The sequence below is a fragment of the Geospiza fortis genome, unplaced genomic scaffold (assembly GCF_000277835.1).
Source record: "Geospiza fortis unplaced genomic scaffold, GeoFor_1.0 scaffold282, whole genome shotgun sequence".
In the NCBI taxonomy this organism is placed as follows: domain Eukaryota; kingdom Metazoa; phylum Chordata; class Aves; order Passeriformes; family Thraupidae; genus Geospiza; species Geospiza fortis.
This window is the reverse complement of record NW_005054424.1, coordinates 1258124-1275251: the sequence shown is the minus strand read 5'-3', so window position 1 is coordinate 1275251 and position 17128 is coordinate 1258124. Positions and strand designations below refer to the sequence as shown.

The 17128-nt window shown below is 38.3% G+C and overlaps 1 protein-coding gene across 2 annotated transcripts in view; it reads left to right on the top strand.

Moving 5' to 3' along the window:
* The first annotated feature begins 6 nt into the window (after positions 1-6).
* UBE3C (ubiquitin protein ligase E3C) overlaps positions 7-17128 on the top strand; it is a 70313-nt gene continuing 53191 nt past the window's right edge. Inside the window, exons 1-6 of one of the 2 annotated variants that reach the window (XM_005426763.2) lie at positions 7-81; positions 10294-10347; positions 13102-13176; positions 13811-13957; positions 14619-14734; positions 16166-16323. In XM_005426763.2, coding sequence (XP_005426820.1) covers positions 16-81; positions 10294-10347; positions 13102-13176; positions 13811-13957; positions 14619-14734; positions 16166-16323 — 616 coding nt within the window. In that variant the 5' untranslated portion in view covers positions 7-15. Of the gene's footprint in view, positions 82-10293; positions 10360-13101; positions 13177-13810; positions 13958-14618; positions 14735-16165; positions 16324-17128 lie in introns of those variants that run through there. The other variant, XM_031061718.1, reaches the window with a different exon arrangement.

Genomic DNA, 17128 nt, shown 5'->3' with positions numbered 1-17128 from the left:
GGATAAGCTGTAAACATGTTCAGCTTTGAAGGGGATTTCAAAACAAGGCCCAAGGTGTCCCTCGGAGGAGCGAGCCGGAAGGTAAGGAGCGGCGCCCGGCCGTGCCCGTGTGTGTGTCGGTTCTGTCGCCCCCCGCCCTGTTATCGGTGCTTTTACTGTCGGGCCTTCAGAAATGGGAGCAGCGATGACTAAGGTTTAATAGAGGGGAAAAACCCTCCCCTCCCGACGATGTGTTTATCTCTGATCTCCCTGCCTCACTGTTATTATTATTTTTTAGTATAATCAGGCCACACCATCCCAGGCTTGTAGTGTAGTAAGAATTGTGGGAAGCGAGGAAATGTCTCCTTGGCTCGTCCCCCCCGCCGGCGATCGATCGATCCCGGGTGCCGTGGCCGGTGGCACCTCCCCGGCAGTCGCTCTCCAGGTCTTCCAGGGGGAAAGGACTCGGAGCCCTCCTGTCATTTCCCTGCAGAGGGAATGTCTGGCTTGGACCCGCCTCGCTGGGGGGATGTGGGACACACACAGCCTCACACAACCCCGATTGCCGGGGGAGGTTCATCCACGTGAGCCGGGGCCGCCGGCTTGGTCTCTGTCAAGTTTAGATTCAGTCCATTTGTCGTGCGCAGGGTTAGTAGCAGTTGATTGTCAGCTCTACCAGACTATTTGATTTCCTCGTGTTTATTGATGGGAAAGAAGCAGAATGATTTATTCAGATCTTGCTCATTGGACAGGGTTAGCAAATGTTTAGTCGAGCACTGAAGGGCACAGGACTTCGGAAGAACGACAGAAAGGACAAAGTGTTTTTAGAAGTGGCCTGATCTGTAGGGGTCACTTTAATTCACCGTGAAAATACTGAGTCTCCCCGTTGTCATTGGAGATGGCTGTGTGGGAAGCCATTGAGCGTTTCCATTAGTATTTTTGAATTTTAATTGGGTAAAAAAAAGTTTTTATTACTGTGCACTAAAAGCAAGTTTGATTCTTGGAAACTTTTAAGGTTTGATAGTACAGTGAGGAAATGAGCAAAAATACTGCAATGTGTGATACTAAAATCGCAGTGAAGTTTGCATTTTGGCATATTGACTTAATATGAAGAGATTGTATACAGAACTGTATTTAGATTATGCAGCTTTTCCTCTGATTCATCTTCTGTTTATCTTAAGACATGTCGGTTCATTAGGTCACGTAAACTGGCATTACATGAGTCAAAATGCCATAAATACTCCCCAGCTTAAGTAGGAGTTGGCAGAACATGCCCTGGTCCTCAGCTGTACACTTCAGGTACTTTGCAACTTTTGACCCTGACTTGCTCATAGTGTTTCTTGCTGAGCATGTTGCTTCCTACAGAAGTAAGCAACTGCCATAACATCATCTTCTACACTTAGCAATTCATGAAAATGTATCAGAATTATGTCTGTTTTAATTATATGGAACAAATTTATTAATGTTATGCAGGCATAAATTTCCAAGGGCAAATATTAGCATGTAAAGGACTGGAAACTGAAACTGATGCATAACCTTCACTGTGTGCAGCAGAGGTTGTGATTCATGATGAGATTGATACTGACTGGTGCACAGATTTCATGATTCTACATGGGTTCACTGAAGTGCCTGTGCTGCATCAGAGCAAATCAGTTACATGCAGCTTTGGGCAGCATGGTTACACAGACATCCTAGAATGTCCTTGAAAGAGCTGCTGATTTGCAGAAGCTGTGTACAGTGCTAAAGAAAGAATTTATTTAAACAGTAATAAACATTACTTGAACTACTTGAACTAAATGCAGTTCACCTTAACTTCTGTGAAAATATACTACAACAGAGATTGCTGTGGGAAATGTTTGTGGGTTCCATGTGATGACTTAAGATTTTAGCTTTTGTATTTTTCAAATCCTATACTGCATTAGTGCATAGCTCTAAACTCCGTAAAAACTGTAGTTAACTGTCTTTTGGTTAGACAAAACAATCCATCTGGGCCTGTTATCCAAAGACACCCTACAGCCTCAGGCTCCAAAAAGTATAAACAAAAGTGATTGGGGGGGAGCAAACTGAGGGAATAGGACTTCGTTACCTGAAGCTGTAATTGGAGGATTAGCCCCTGATATATAAACAGACTAAACTTACGTCTGTCTGAAAAACTCATGACCACTGTCCATTTTGGGTATAGGCCTTTGGGGAGGCTTTGTCTGCTCTTAATGTACCTAAAGACCCTTCATTAAATATACCTGCTTTTATCTTTTAACTTTGTCTGGTCTCTGTTTCTAGGTAAGACTGAATTAGGCATCACGTGGGTTTCTCATTCTTTCACGTCATAGGCTCCTTGGGATCATGGTTCTCATACGTACTGGCTTCATTTATACAGAAAGCTGAATTGTAAATTATTTCTTTTCAGCTTTTGGTACACATACTAAAAAATCTCATGTTTTTGACGAATGCCCTTGCCCTCCCAGATGGTATATAACTTTAGAAGGATCAACCCTGTACCTCTGCCATGCTTTTGGCAGCAAGCTGCATACTTAGTGCTGACTGTTGTGATTCGTTTGGTGGAAGAAGGCACCATTCAGAAACACTGGGGCCATGCAGGCTGCTTATTGCTAAGAATAACTCTGAACCCAGTTTGGGGAAGTTTCCCAGAGTGGTTGCGCCACTGCAGAACAATGACAAAAACCTCCTGTTTGAAGAGCCAGTCAGTGCTAAAGGTGCCAGTGGGGTCTGATGTGAATACAGCTGCACCAAAATAGTGATCAGCAACGCTATTGGAAGTGTGGTTTTGCTGATGGAACTGCAGCTGCAAAGAGTGACTGTGTTGGTCACAGCTCACATGTGCTGACACCTGTCTGGCACTGCCATGTGTGTCTGTAGTGTTCCCTTGGGCCTCACAGGGCCAGACTTCAGTGAGTTCTATCAGTAGGAGCAGAATGATAGAAGTAAAACTGGGGGCTTGCATAATTGTGGCAGTTAGGTACTGAATCTAGTATGCCTTCTCATCACTAGCTTGTGTGGAATTGCTGAATTACAAAACCAGAGAGCTTTGGGTCTGGATTTGAGCTGTTTGTATCTTATATTCGTGTGTGTTATGGTCTGAATTGTGCATGCTCTTGAGAGGCACTTCAGTCCACCCATATCAAGCATCACTTGTTTTTGTTCTAGTCACAGGCTGCAAATTAATGTTCTCAAAATTACTACTTCAGTGACTGATCCTTTCAGAATATTATTGTAGCATTATAATAATGCATTGTACAAAAGTGCAAAAATGTAGGTGGTATTGCCAGTGCTTGAACTTTTCTTTTTGTACCTGCTTTCAAGAATCTGCTGATTCATCTGGACTGCTGTTGGCCCTGTTGTATATGTTTGAGTGTGTAGATACAGGATTTGATTTACAATGTGATAATCTAATTTTAGAGGGTTTTATGTATTTATTTTTATTTTTGGATTAGTTTATCATCACCTTTAGAATATAGTTCTGTGGTGTGTTAGGCAGGAAATGCAGAGCTGTGCATGAAGGGTTGGCTTGGGCTGCAGCTCAGTCTGGCCTCACCCAACCCCACTGTGAGGGGACTGGAGCAGATGGTGCCTTCACCTGGCTGCTTCCCAGCCCATCCCCTGTGTCCGTGCAGTGAACATATTTCTGCTAGGTGGAGTGTCACCTGGCCTTCTGGGGACAGCTGTCAGCTGTCACTGATTTTAGCATGAGGTTGAACACAGCACAGAATTGGTTTAACCATGTCAGCCTAACTTGGGACAGTCAGGCCTAGTGTTACTTCATTAACTTCAGTAATATTAAGAAAAATTTGAGATAGCAATACCTTAGTACATCCATGCAGGGGATCCTCATTCCAGTGCTGAGAAATCCAAGGGGCTCTGTAGTCTCACATTGTTTGATTAAGTTGTGAAATGTATGAGTGACACCTTGGAGTCTAACGGGAAAAATGGGTAAAAGGGTATTAAGTCAAATGTGAAGTATCACTTGGGCTAGCTAAACCATGCTTTTACAAATCCCAAGACTGTTTATAATAGAGTATTTTAAAGTTATAATGCATTATGAGATGATTTTAAAAACCACTTCCTTTTTTAGAATTTGATCAGGGTCACAAAACTGAAAGTGAAAACAACTTCATTGAGTTGGGTTCTTTTTGATCTTTGGCTTTTTTTGTGGAAGACACGGAAGCTTGCTAATGAGCAAATATTGACAACTCCATCTGTATTTTAAAAAGTCTTAGTGATTTCTTTTAATATGGACAGTTTACTAATCAGAGATATTCAATTTACAAAGTTTGTTTATATTTTAATTTAGTAGTTTCTGATATGCTTTCTTAAATTAGTAGCATAACATTAAACATTAGGTTATTGTTTATAGTCCCCCCTGCTTTCAGCTCCAGAAGCACCTTGTTTGCTCTCTGTGGTCCATATTCTACACATGAAATAACTTCTTGTGGAATTAAAATTTTACAAACAGTAGGCTGTAAAATTGCCAGTGCATGGAGAGATCTGCCCATGTTGGGATTGGCTGTTGTGGCAGATGCCTGTAGGATATAAGCATTGATGGGACAGTTAAAAACCAGTTTTGTTTCTCTCTTACTGATGGATTGAGGAAAATAGTTCATAACTTCAGGAAGGAATAATTCCTATTTTATTATAACTTACTTGACCCTACAGCATGCAACAATGGAAGTGAAATGATGGTAAGGATTTATAGGATGGGAATTCTAGATTAGAATTACAAAATGAGTGTTTATTTTTGAATGGTGGGAAAAAATTGCAGTGCTTTGTTCCCTAAGACCTTTGTCCTGTCAGGCACATGGTGTAGCTCTGTGGGCAGGTACACACCTCACCTGAGTCAGCTGGAATCTTGCAGTGTCATAGCCTAAGTCTTGAAATACTCTTGGAATTTCAGATCTGTGGCATGGAAGTGTGAGGAGACTCTCATGTTGTAAAATAATGGCTGCATGTCAGTAGGAAACTACACAGTTAATTCATCCTTGATTCTTAGGCATTTTTTTTCTCTGTAACATTTGAAATTCTCCTCATTTGAAAGCAGGCTACAAAAGATGGGGTTGTAGTTAGCTGAAGCAGTGATTACACTGTTATTTTCAGTTATGTGCTATTTTTTCAGATTCAGATAAAGAATTTCTGCTTTTATAAATACATTTTCTCCCCTTGTTCCTGAGAAAACGATGAGTCACAGAATGGTTTGGGTTGGAAGGGACCTTAAAGATTACCCATTTCCAACCCCTTTGCCTTGAGCAGGGCCACCTTCCACTAGAAATAGCTCACCTACAGCTCTGTTTACAATATACATCTTAAAAGTCATAATAGGACAAACTGAGCATAAATGCAAAAGCAGCTTTCTTGCATTTCAGTTGGCCTCTAGAGCCTCCAATCAAATCCTGGTTCCCCCTTGTGTGGTTTTCTGGGTACCATGATAGAAGAGGCTCCAGATCCCCCCTACATCCCAGAGTAAATTTCAGCTGAGGTGTTTTCTGGCAAGCACTGTGGCATTGACTTGAGTGAGGCCAAGCTTTGCAGGGCCAAATGCCTCTCCTGGGCATAGTTCACACTCCCTTCCTCTGCAGGATTGTCTGCTCTACATATAAACTTACCTGATTATTTACATCCTTATTAAGAAGAATCACAAACTGGTTAAAAGCAGAAGATTTCAGGCTACTGAACATACTCAGACATGTTCAGTGGAATTTTAATGGTTGAGGTTCAGTTCAAGGCATTGCAAGCCTTTTAAAATGCAAATTTCTTTTACTGTTTAGATTAAAAAACCCACTTGGAGTTCATCTTGTCTAAAATAATGTCAGGAGATTGAAACATTGTTGAGGAGGTGGGGGATATTTCCCAGTGGCCACATTTATTCTGTAAAAATAAATGTTAAAAATATTTCCATTTATTGGCTGGAGTTACTGAATACATGTGTTGAAAGGAATTTTATTCTATAAATTGCTTAGGTCACTTCATTTATTTTGGGAGTTGTTACTGATTTTTATGTGGTTCAAGTTAAATTCAGCTGTAAAGTTGTATTCCTCATTTTAAGGAAAGAAAAAAAAGATTCAAGTTCCTGGATTTTGTAGATGAAAACCACACAAGTTTTTATAATTGTCCACAAAAATTAAAAAAGGTCAAGTGTTTATTTGTTTTTTAAAGAAATTTTAATAAAAAGTCATGCCTTGTACTTTGCATGACCTCTTATAACATGAAATACAGAGCATTCTCAGCTACCAAAATAAACCCTCTTCATTTATGAAGAAGCACCAAACATTTATTAATAATATTAAATTTTTGCTTCAGTATGTTATTATTAATTTTTTTAAAGAAATCTGTGTTTAGCTAGTACCTGAAAATAATTATTCAGTGTCATCTTCACATCTGGGCATATTTAGATTTTAAATTTATTTGCTATAAGATAGCAAGTAAATAGCTGTCCAAGAGTGTTCAATTTCAGATTTTAGGAGTCAACAAATATTAGAAGTGTTGAAGAGGATTTAATTGCGTATACATTTTGTTTTTTTGAATCTGGATTTTGAGCCAAGAGGGCTGAAAGTTTATTTCTCTCAAGACGAAGTGTTCAAATGCAGAAGGAAAAGACTAATAGTTTCTGTATTTGTGTACCTTATTCAGTCTTTGGCTAGGATGTGTGAAAGCTAGGAGTTCTGCGAACATACTTCTGCAACCAAAAAGTGTATTTCAGCAAAACAAGGATAAGAAAACAACTTTAATTCAGCTTTCTTTTTGTATGATGGATTGAGCTGCTGGTTTTGAAGCACTGACATTGACATTGTCCCGCTGTCAGATGTGGCTGTTCCCAACTGCTGCCTTAGAGCAGTTCTGCCACCAGGAGCTTGGCTGTGGTGAACAGCACAGTACATGGGAGTGGGTGTTATCCCATGAACAAATTAACATTTGAGATGTTACTCAGCATTTCTTTGGCGGCAGTCCCACGTTTTCCTTTCTGTATACTGTCCTCCATCTCCTCTGTTTTCACCTCTTTCTGTCTTACCCTCAGAGTCATTTCTGTGCTGTTGCTCTGTGTTTTGCTGTCATGTACTTCTCTGCTTTCTTGTTTCTTTGTGCCGTGCCCCACAGAAAACTTCTCAAATGGGGTTTTTCATGGTGCTGCAGCTCACATGCTAGAGCAGGAGGTTGGGTGTTTTCTCTCATTTAGAGAAAGCATCAGGCAGAGAAGGGACAGCCAGATGTGTCCTGTATTGTGTGGAAACTCATGGATGATGTATTCCCTGTTCTGCACCTGGGAGGGCAAGCTGTGAAGGAAGAAGACCACATCATAAGAAGTCAGGACTGTGATTCAGGGAATGACTTTTCACTCCTTTTGAGTTAGGGGTGACAGGGTCAGGACAAGCTCAGGCTTTGTTCCCCCTGCCTCGTCTGCCTGCCTGCCTTGAAAGAAAGACTCAACAGCAGACGTGTTCCTGTCTGGCAGGAGAAGAAAGCCGGTGGCATGAGCAGCCCAGGAGCAGGGCAAGGTGGGGAGCAGGAGTGAGCTGGGTGTCATCTTTGGGAGTTCCTGGGCCATCTCCTGCTGTGAGGAGCTCTGGCAGCGGCCAGGTGTGATCTTTGGGAGTTCCTGGGCCATCTCCTGCTGTGAGGAGCTCTGGCAGCAGCCAGGTGTCATCTTTGGGAGTTCCTGGGCCATCTCCTGCTGTGAGGAGCTCTGGCAGCAGCAGAGGTGCCGGAGCTGCGGCTGTCACTGGTAGCAGTCGGGAGGCTCTGGGTGGGAGTTGTCAAACAGGTGTCACTGCAGTAACGCTGTTGTCGTTCACAGCCAGCCACAGAACAACAGCTGCTGAGTTCAGCTCCTTTTCATAGTGCTGGTTGTCAAGGGCCAGTTCAGGGAGGATTTCAGAGGTGACTGCAGTTGGCTCTCTTTAAGAAATGTTTTTGATAGAATGCCCTTTGTATTGGAAGAAGATTATTTCGTGTTTCTTTTCATCTCTTTCCTACTGCAGGTTTGTTTTCTTTTGTACATGCATGGTTACTTTTTAATTTCTGAAGGGGCAGTGTATTCCAGCTTGGTTTAATAACTCTTTAAGGGGATATATTTTTATTGAGTTTACTTTAAATGTGTTCTTTAGTGATAGTTATAATCTGTGTATATCTTGTGAACATGAGTAACAGTATTATGTTACCCATATTAATTTGTTAAAGGTGGAATGTACTTATACCTGAGCATTTTATTGTTTTAGGACAGTTCTTCTATTTTGTTTAATTTATACTCTAACAAGTTGGCATTTTTCTTTACAAGTACTCAAAGCAGGTATGTGGCTGACTAAAAACTTAACTTTAGTTAGTTTCAGAATGGATTGGATTAAAGACTGATGGCTACAAAGAAACACAATTCTTCCTCAATGAAAAGCTGGTGATACACTAAGGATGCACTGCCCTTTTACATATCCCTCCCTCTTCAAATAATTTAAAATTGTTTGTTTCTGATAAACCCTCTGATCACTTATTTTCCTTTATCTACTAATAATTTGTGTTGTCTGTCCTTGCTTGTGTTTTTTCATACCATTCTCTTCTCTATTCACATGTAGCAATTTGTTTCCCCTTGCCTGTATTTTGTTCTGCTTTTTCTTTTTGCTTTCTCTCTGAAGTGTAAGGACAAATTACAAAACAGTTTTTCTAAGCAGAAATGCACTTTACATGGTGCTTTCTGCAGCACAATCATTTCTAAACTGGGACATTTCACCAACTTCTTTAATGCATCAGGTATCAGCTGTTGAAAAAGTCCTGAAACTTTAAGCCATTTGTTGGTTATTAATTCAGTACCTTGTTTTGTCTTTGTGTGTGCCTTTCTGTACTGCTTGAGTGGAGATACATCATCCCTATGTATGGATTTCCTTAAGTTTGTTTGTCCTGTGTGTAACACATGGAGCAAACCCTGTCTTTAGAGGGCAATAGCTGTAGTTAGTGGTGTCTTTGGCCATAAATACTGTCTTTAGAGGAAAGATGGTTAACCTTCTTGTGGGCTTTTTTTGTTTTCGCTCTCTTGGTGGTCTGTTAGAGTATTTTCTATCCTAAAGAATCCCAGAGAATCATGACTTTGCTTCTCTGTAACTTCAAGTAAGAGGTTCTTAAGAGTTTTGCTCTTATTTTTTATATCTGCTGATTGACACTGAAGAAAGTATTCCAGCACAGTTGTTTTAGCTGTACTTAAATATTTTAGAAACATTTGTTTGCCAACTTCAAATTGATTTTTCTGTATTAAAATACAGCACATGTTCAGCTTGAGTTTTTTTCATTTCTTAACTTCTCTAGGCTAATACGGGCATACAGAGGAAAACAAAGTTGTCATTTGTGTCATAGTGTCAAAAAATGAAAATAAGTTTTCTTAAATCTGCTGTGTGTTTTAGACTGGATTTAGGAAGGATGAAAGCCAGGGTGCTTTCATCTCCTGTTGCCTACAGTGGAAACTGAATACTGTGCATCAAAACTGAGCTATTTTGTATATTTCCTTGGAAATTACCCACAGAGTAAGAGACTCTTGCAAATAAAGTTTTGTTTATATATTGTAATCTGTGAGTACTTGTATAAAATTGTGGTTTAAAAGTGAATGCATGGTTTTTCTGTTGTAATAATATTGGGTTTTGAGGCCTCATGAATACTTTAGTATTCTTGTCTTTTTCTCTGTTGGTGAGATCACTGTCCGGAAAGTTTTGATGTGTAGCCTTAACTTGGGTGAAGAGTTCAAAATTTTAAAAGAAAAAATTCCTGTCATTTATGCTGTGTCTCTCTTGACATCTTTTCTGGACAAGCTTTGAGAAAAAGAAGTAAATACAAGAGCTTTGTGCTTTTTTGTAAGCTAGACAAAAGCAAGGGGCTTTGGAGCAGGATGTGATTGCTCTGAACGTGCCACAGCTTGCTGTGTGCACCTGGGCCAGGGATTTATGTACCCTCCAGGCAAGGAAAACACTCAGACTTCTGGTATGATCTGGTGAGATTGGGACCTTATTGTGCTCCAGCTCTGCCATTTGTAAATGGCTGATGTTTGCCAGGGTGATTGGGATGCTGAGAGCACAAACGTGGACAAAGATCAGTACAGTTTGCTGCTCTTTGCTGCTCCCTTTTCATAGGGACATAACTTCCCTCCATCACTGTTCTTCTGGGAGGGCTGCCTGCCATATATTTGTGAGTTCAGAAATTATTAACACCTACTTTTCTCTATATTTTATGTGTTATGCATTTTGAGCAATCCCTAAAGTCTGCATTAAATATCCTGAACACAGTTGAAGTGTGTGTGAATGAAAATGCAGTGTTATCTTTCTTTGTGTCTTATAGGAGGAAAAGGCTTCTCTCCTTCATCGAACTCAGGAAGAAAGGAGAAAACGAGAGGTAAAGTAGCCTGTAAGCGTTTGCCTGCCTGCTGGGTTTTCTTTTGGTGGTACATTTACAGTGCAAAGTACTTCTGCTGCTGTCATACTTAGTTCAACAGGTTCTTTCAGTTTGCAGGTTCTGTATAGTCTTAAAGTATGCTTTAACTGGCAAAGGAATTTGAGAGCTGTTAACTGTTCCTTAGAAGTGCTTTTCATCTCAAAAGATAAGCATGCACTGGGTGCAAAGGGAAAATTCCCTTTTATTTTGGTGCTTATTGGATCTAGTCTTTTTTTGAGAAAATATAAGGATTTGGCTAGTAAATTGCAAATTTTTGCTTATTCATAATTACTATGGGTTAGTCTCAGCAAACTTTGTTCTGCTCCTGGTTCTGCTATGGTTTCTTGGCTGACCTTTAGTACTTCACTTTGCCAGTGTGTACCTCAGTTCTGTGAAGGTAAAATCAGAACAGTGATTCTTGAATACTTTGAAAAGAATTAAATTAAATAGTAAATTTCTTGAATTCTTTGAAAAGAATTTAGGAAAGTTCAAGTGCTTTGAAATCACCTGATAAAGAAGGACCAGTGAGAAGCTGATGTGTGAGGCTTTAAGCAACGTTAATACTGGTTTATGATGGGAGCTTACTGCTCTGGAAAATTCAGGCTGGAATAGTGCAAAGGAGAAATAGGCACTGAAATGCAGAACCCAAAATTTAGTAGTATGGAATTTGAATCAATATGTTAATTTTTTCATTTTCCCCCACCCCACCTATGTAAGTCGAAAAAAATTGGTGTTAAATGCTGATAAAATACATGAAATACATTAAAAATGTAATTATGCAGGTTTCATGCTCATAAAGAAAACAGCTCTTTGGCCCTTAAAGGTGTGTTTGACCCATGCTAGATTAATCTCAAGTTCTGCAGTTTCTGTGTACAGTTAAAAGCTTTGTTTCCTCTCCAACACGGCTCTGTAGTTATGGACTAAGTTCGAGTTTGAAAGTACCAGGATTTCACCCATTAGTTCAGAATTCCATGTTATGAATCAGCTTTGTGATCAATGAGTCGTTAGCAACATATGTAAAAATCCTTCTTTGCAGTCCATAAACCCAATCAGTTGCTTGGCTGTATCCTGTGCAAAGCTGATGCAGAGCCACACACTCATCCCAGTGCAGGAACACTTGTGCACACAGGGATTTGCTGTGGCATGGAGCACATTTTCACCAAATTAATGGCTCTGAGAATAAAATCAGCTATGGCTTTTAAAAACTGCCTGTGGCAGAATCTTGGCAGTGACCTCAGACTTAAAACCTGTGCAGTTAGGAGTCTCTAATTGACAGTTGTGTTCTGAGATAAAACCAGTACCTAGAGAGGAGGAGCAGTTATCTGTGTTTTAGCTGAGCCTTACATTATGGTTATGAAGAGGCACTGCCTCTCTGAAACTATCTCCTGATTGAACTTTTACTGTCAATATTTTGGAGAGAGAAATACCCTTTGGCCTATCAAATTTTTTATTTTGGTCCATGATTTAGAGGCAGTTAGTCTTCAAGAATCTGCTTATTCAGATAATTTGCTTTAAGAACCAAGGTTTTCCAAAAAAAATACAGTAGGCCTTGAATAGTGATTTTGTCTTGTGTTCTCTCTGGTCAGTTCAGGTCATGCTTTTAACTTGGATGTGTCTTTATAGCACAATAAATTGGAAGTCAAGGATTTGGGACTTGAAAGTTTATGTGAACTTTCCAAAAGTATTTTAATGAAATTTATGAAAACATTTGGTGTTTTATTTTGTCTGGTGACCCTCAGAATTACAGTTCAATATAGTTTAAGGATTGATTAGGTTAAAATTCCTCTTTAAAGCAGGCTTCTTGCTCCTTGTACTTTTCCTTCAACCGCTACTTTGTAGCTCTAGGTTCATGAACAACTCTTATTTCCCCTCTTTTATTCCCTAAGAAACCATACGGACATTGTTAGAAATATAATTACAATAGCCACTTCCCACAGATATTTATTGTAATGGGATATGCCCAGGATGTTGTCAGGGAACCCTCCAAGAGCTCTTTCCATAGCATCTCAAGCAGGCTGGCTTTCAGTTCCTCAGAGCCTTTGTAAAGCGGTGATTTTTGCTACTCTTTCCACTTTCTGAGGAAGATGTCATGAAAGGATTCACTAGATGTGTCTGGTTTGGAAAAGAGACTAAGAACTTTTATTAATTTCTATATTTTGCTTCTGTGCCACAATGAGCTTTAAGCCTCATTTCCCTTTTGACAGTGCTACTGTCTCCAAATAACTGATTTTTTTTTTATTGTTTTCCCCACATCTAAATTGTGCCAGCATCATAATGCTTTTATATTACTTGAGTGAAGACAAATAAGTGGGTTGTCAGTGTTCGCTGCTCTGTGCAGAAGGAGGAATGATGGAATTGAGTTTGACAAATCCTTCAACATCTTTCAAGATAGTGTTAAGACTTTGTCTAATAAAATGCATTACCAATAAAGTGATGCAAAGTAATAAAATATTTATGTTGATATCTGTAGTATTGCATACTTACTGAGTATTAAATATTATTTTGCAATATTTAATGGTAAATTTGCATTTAAAAAAAAACATTCTCACTGATTTATGTGTATTAGGCACAAACATTGAAATAATTTATTTAACTAATGATTACTGCTTAATTTTCATTAAAAAGCCATATTGAATACAAATATATTTGATAAAATAGTAGAAATTAGAGTCAGTCCTATGGTGTTGATTTCAGTTTTCTTGTTTTGTTTTACAGGAAGAAAGACGGAGGCTGAAAAATGCAATAATAATCCAGTCATTTGTAAGAGGGTACAGAGACAGAAAACATCAAGTCAGTACCTGATTATTTAATTAGAAAGATGCTAAATAGTTTTGCTGAAAATGAGACTTAATTGTAATAAATAATTTCATTGAAGAGTTGTTTTGAGTATTTGAGAAAGTGGAAGTTCTTTTTTCCCTCTTGGCATTTTCATTTCAAACTCAATATTTTAGTAAACAGATATGTATTCTGCAAAGCATGGATGTGACTGGACCTGAGTGGGTAGCTGATAAATTTGATAAAAAACATTAGGTATTAAGAACTTTCACACACCAGTGGAGCTTTTAATTTTTTTTACAGTATAGTTAAGGTGGTAGTTTGAGTCAGAAAAGTTGTTCTAATTTGCTGTTGGATAGATTCTCCTAAGAAAGAGAGTTGTTTACATTTGTTAATTTGAATAAATTGGACTAAAATGTTTGATGTGATAATGCTTGATAAGCAGCAGATTTGTTGCAACTGTGCTTTCTGAGTTACAGAATGGAGTTATAGCTTCAACTATGATATCATGTGTATGTTTTGGTATCTTAACAAATATGTGTTGTATCTGTTTTACTACTTTGCAACCTCACTGGATGGGAAGCTGAGATTTTGCTCTGTTGTAAATGATAACCATTACTGATGTATTGATTCATGTTGTGTTTTTAAGTACTCTATCCAAAGAAGTGAATTTGATCGCTGTGCTAATTTGGCTCAGTCTGGAGGAACCTTTTCCACTGCTAATGGAGCGAATTTGACTCTCTTAGTTCGCCAGTTACTCTTTTTCTACAGACAGAATGAGGACTCAAAGCGTTTGGTGAGTACTGTTACACACTTTGATCTGTAATTCTTGCACTTAATTCACTTTTAATGTAGTCTTTCACTTCAAAGTGCACTTTTCACTGCACTCTGCTCTTTTTCGTTTAGTCACAATAACTTAAAATTAGATTTTACAAGTGCATGTGCCCACACACATACATAGTATGTAAAATGAAGCCTTGAAAAATCCTATGTGTATTATTCACAGTAAGTTTTAAAAAATACTATACTTCTATTAGGATTTTAGTTTTTAGACAGTATTTCTACTTAGCCCCATGGTCATCCCCAAGGTGTTTGGGTGGTGATTTTTTTCTCACTGTTCAGTATTGCTGGCATATCAATTGCAAAGTCACTGCCATCTTCCCAAATGTATGAGTAATGGCTGTTAGTAATGGACCTTAAAGAATTATGGCTCTTTAAAAACAAAAAAATTACCAGATGGTGTAACTCAGTCTTAACATTGAAAGTTTAGTAGTAGTGGTTGTGGAGTTTATAATGAGTAACATTTTTTTTCTCAACTGAACATGATTCAGTCTGAGTTTGTGTTTTGTAAGTCTTGCAGAAGTACCCATAACAGCGTTGCAATATCACTGTCTGAGTTGTCATAGATTATAGAACTTGTCATTATAAATTGTAAACTTGTGCATATCTTGTTGCAGGTATGGATGTGTCAGAATTTAATTAAACAGAGTTCTCAGTTTGTTAAGCAATTGGATGGTCCAGACAGACTTACTTGCTTATTCCAAATAAAAAGACTGTTGGGGCTGTGTTGCAGGTAATTTCTTTTTTTTTTCTATGTACTACTATGTAAAAGTTGTTCAGAAATTGTTGGGCACTTGTTTGTTTCTTTTTGTAGCAAGTGACATATAAAATGTACATTACTTTTATGTAGAGGACTGTTTATATTACATGTGGGTTGGCCATGGTGTAGGATACCTGTTCCTATGTAGAACAATTGAATGTTCCAAAGCTCTGTTGACTGTCAAGTTCAACATGTGCTTAAGGGATGCTCTCCTAGGATAGGCCTGAGTGTGTTCTTAACTGTTTTTGTGTAGTGATATTGACAATATTTGTGGAAACCAGGTTTTCTTGGGAACTGATAGTGTTTAGTTGTTATTATCTGAAGTAGATTAATGTTCCAAGGATATGTTTTGGATGGATGTTGTTTCAAAACTAATATAATTGAATATGGCTTTCTTCTCACTTTATTTTGAACTGAAGGCATATTGAACAGTCACATTATTGGCTTTGGCATTAAATTTACTATTTGTAGTGGGAGGATCACAGAAGGGTAAATCTTTCAAGGTGACTTGAATATCTGGCAGCTATTGTTATTCTATTATTAGAAAACAATATATTTCTTATCAATAACAGGGACTAGTTACACTCTGCAGAGCTTTAAAATACTTGTTTTTTATGATTTTTTTTTCATTTAAGTCACTAAAATTTGTGTTCTTATAACTGTGTAACGTGTATGTATGATAAACAGTGACGCCAGATTCTAAAGAAGATGTGGCTGGTGGACTTTAAAGTCCATGTGCAGTGGGACACAGATGTGGTGCCACTGCATGGAGTTGTACATTTTCACTACAGTGGAAATTGTGTTTTTGTAAATGCAGCCCTTAATATGGATAAGGAAGAAAGCACATTGTTAGGACAATTCAGTCCATATATACATCTTGCAGTAAAAAATACTTTGAATTCTAAATAGGCTCTTAGTCATCATAATTCCTGTGGTTACTAGTAGTTGTTACATAAGCAACTTGTTAAAAAGGTGGGAATGGTTGTATTTTTAATATTTCAGTTTGTAATCAAAGTCAAATTGTGTTAGTTATGCACATGATGTTCCCTAACACCTGTTCCCAGCTTGTGCTGCTCTGGGGCTTTCATGGCTTCATTTGTAATGTGGTTAGTGGTACATGTTGGTAAAACATGCATTATTCTTTGCTTCTCTTCTGATTTATGCAGTAGACCTCCAAATTTTCAAATCACTCAGAGCAAGAATTTAGTAGGATTTAAAGGTAAAATGCCATATTCATAGCTACCTGAAAGTCAGGAGTTATTATTATAAAGATGCCATCAAAAAGATTTAGCTAAGCCACTGAGAGCACCTGGAAACCAAGTAGATAGAAGTAAGTTACTTTAAGGTGAATGTGTGGTGAAATATGAGAAATATCTTGTTAAATAATTTTAATTTCTTTTATAGGCTACTGCAAAATTGCAATGATGACAGTCTGAATGTTGCACTTCCTATGAGAATGCTTGAGGTATTTTCATCTGAGAATACGTATTTGCCTGTTTTACAAGATGTCAGCTATGTGACATCATTAATTGAACAAATTTTGCACTACATGGTTCAAAAAGGTGAGTAGCTAGGAGCCAGAAGTTCTGGGAAGTAATCAAAAATTGAATACCTGAAACTCATTTTGTTTAATAAAATTTTTGTCTTTATCACAGACACGATGAATAAAGTGCTGCATACACTAACCTATGCATTAGGTGGATGTTGTCCTTGTAATGAGGTCATGGCTTGAGAAATTGCTGCTTGATTTCTTTGGAAATTCTCTTTATAAATTGAATATTCCACTGAGTTATTTGTAGAGACTTGTAGCACAACTTTTGATAGTAGGTGGATTTTGCCTAACAAAAGTTTTATTTTAGTAGACGTTTAACACTTTCATGTAGACACGCACACTGTGGCAGATCTAAGCTTCAGTTGTGTGAAAGCTGATCATTGTGTTGCAGTACTGCTCTCTGTAAATGTTAATATTCATTATTATTCTAGATTGGCATTAGCTTTTCATCCTGCCAGCACTCAGACTCCTTAGCAGGGATGGTGGCCTGGCTTTTATTTCTCTCCTGCCATCATCAGCAAAACGGTTTGCTAAAGTGCAGTCAGTGACACCTGTGCAAACATACCAAAAGTTAATGAATTGGATAGTTAGCACCAAAATGATGTTTAGTTGCAAAGAAACTTTATTACTCTGGGAATGTCCAAAACAAATTATTTTGCCTTTTGATATGGTGGCTTGAGTTTGCAAAACTTGTGGATTGTGAGGAAAGACAACAACATTTTGAAATAAATCTCTTGGATCCAGCCTCTTTGGTGTAAAATGCAGAAAGACCATCTTTCTTCCAATCATTGATTATTGGAATATTTCTATATAAT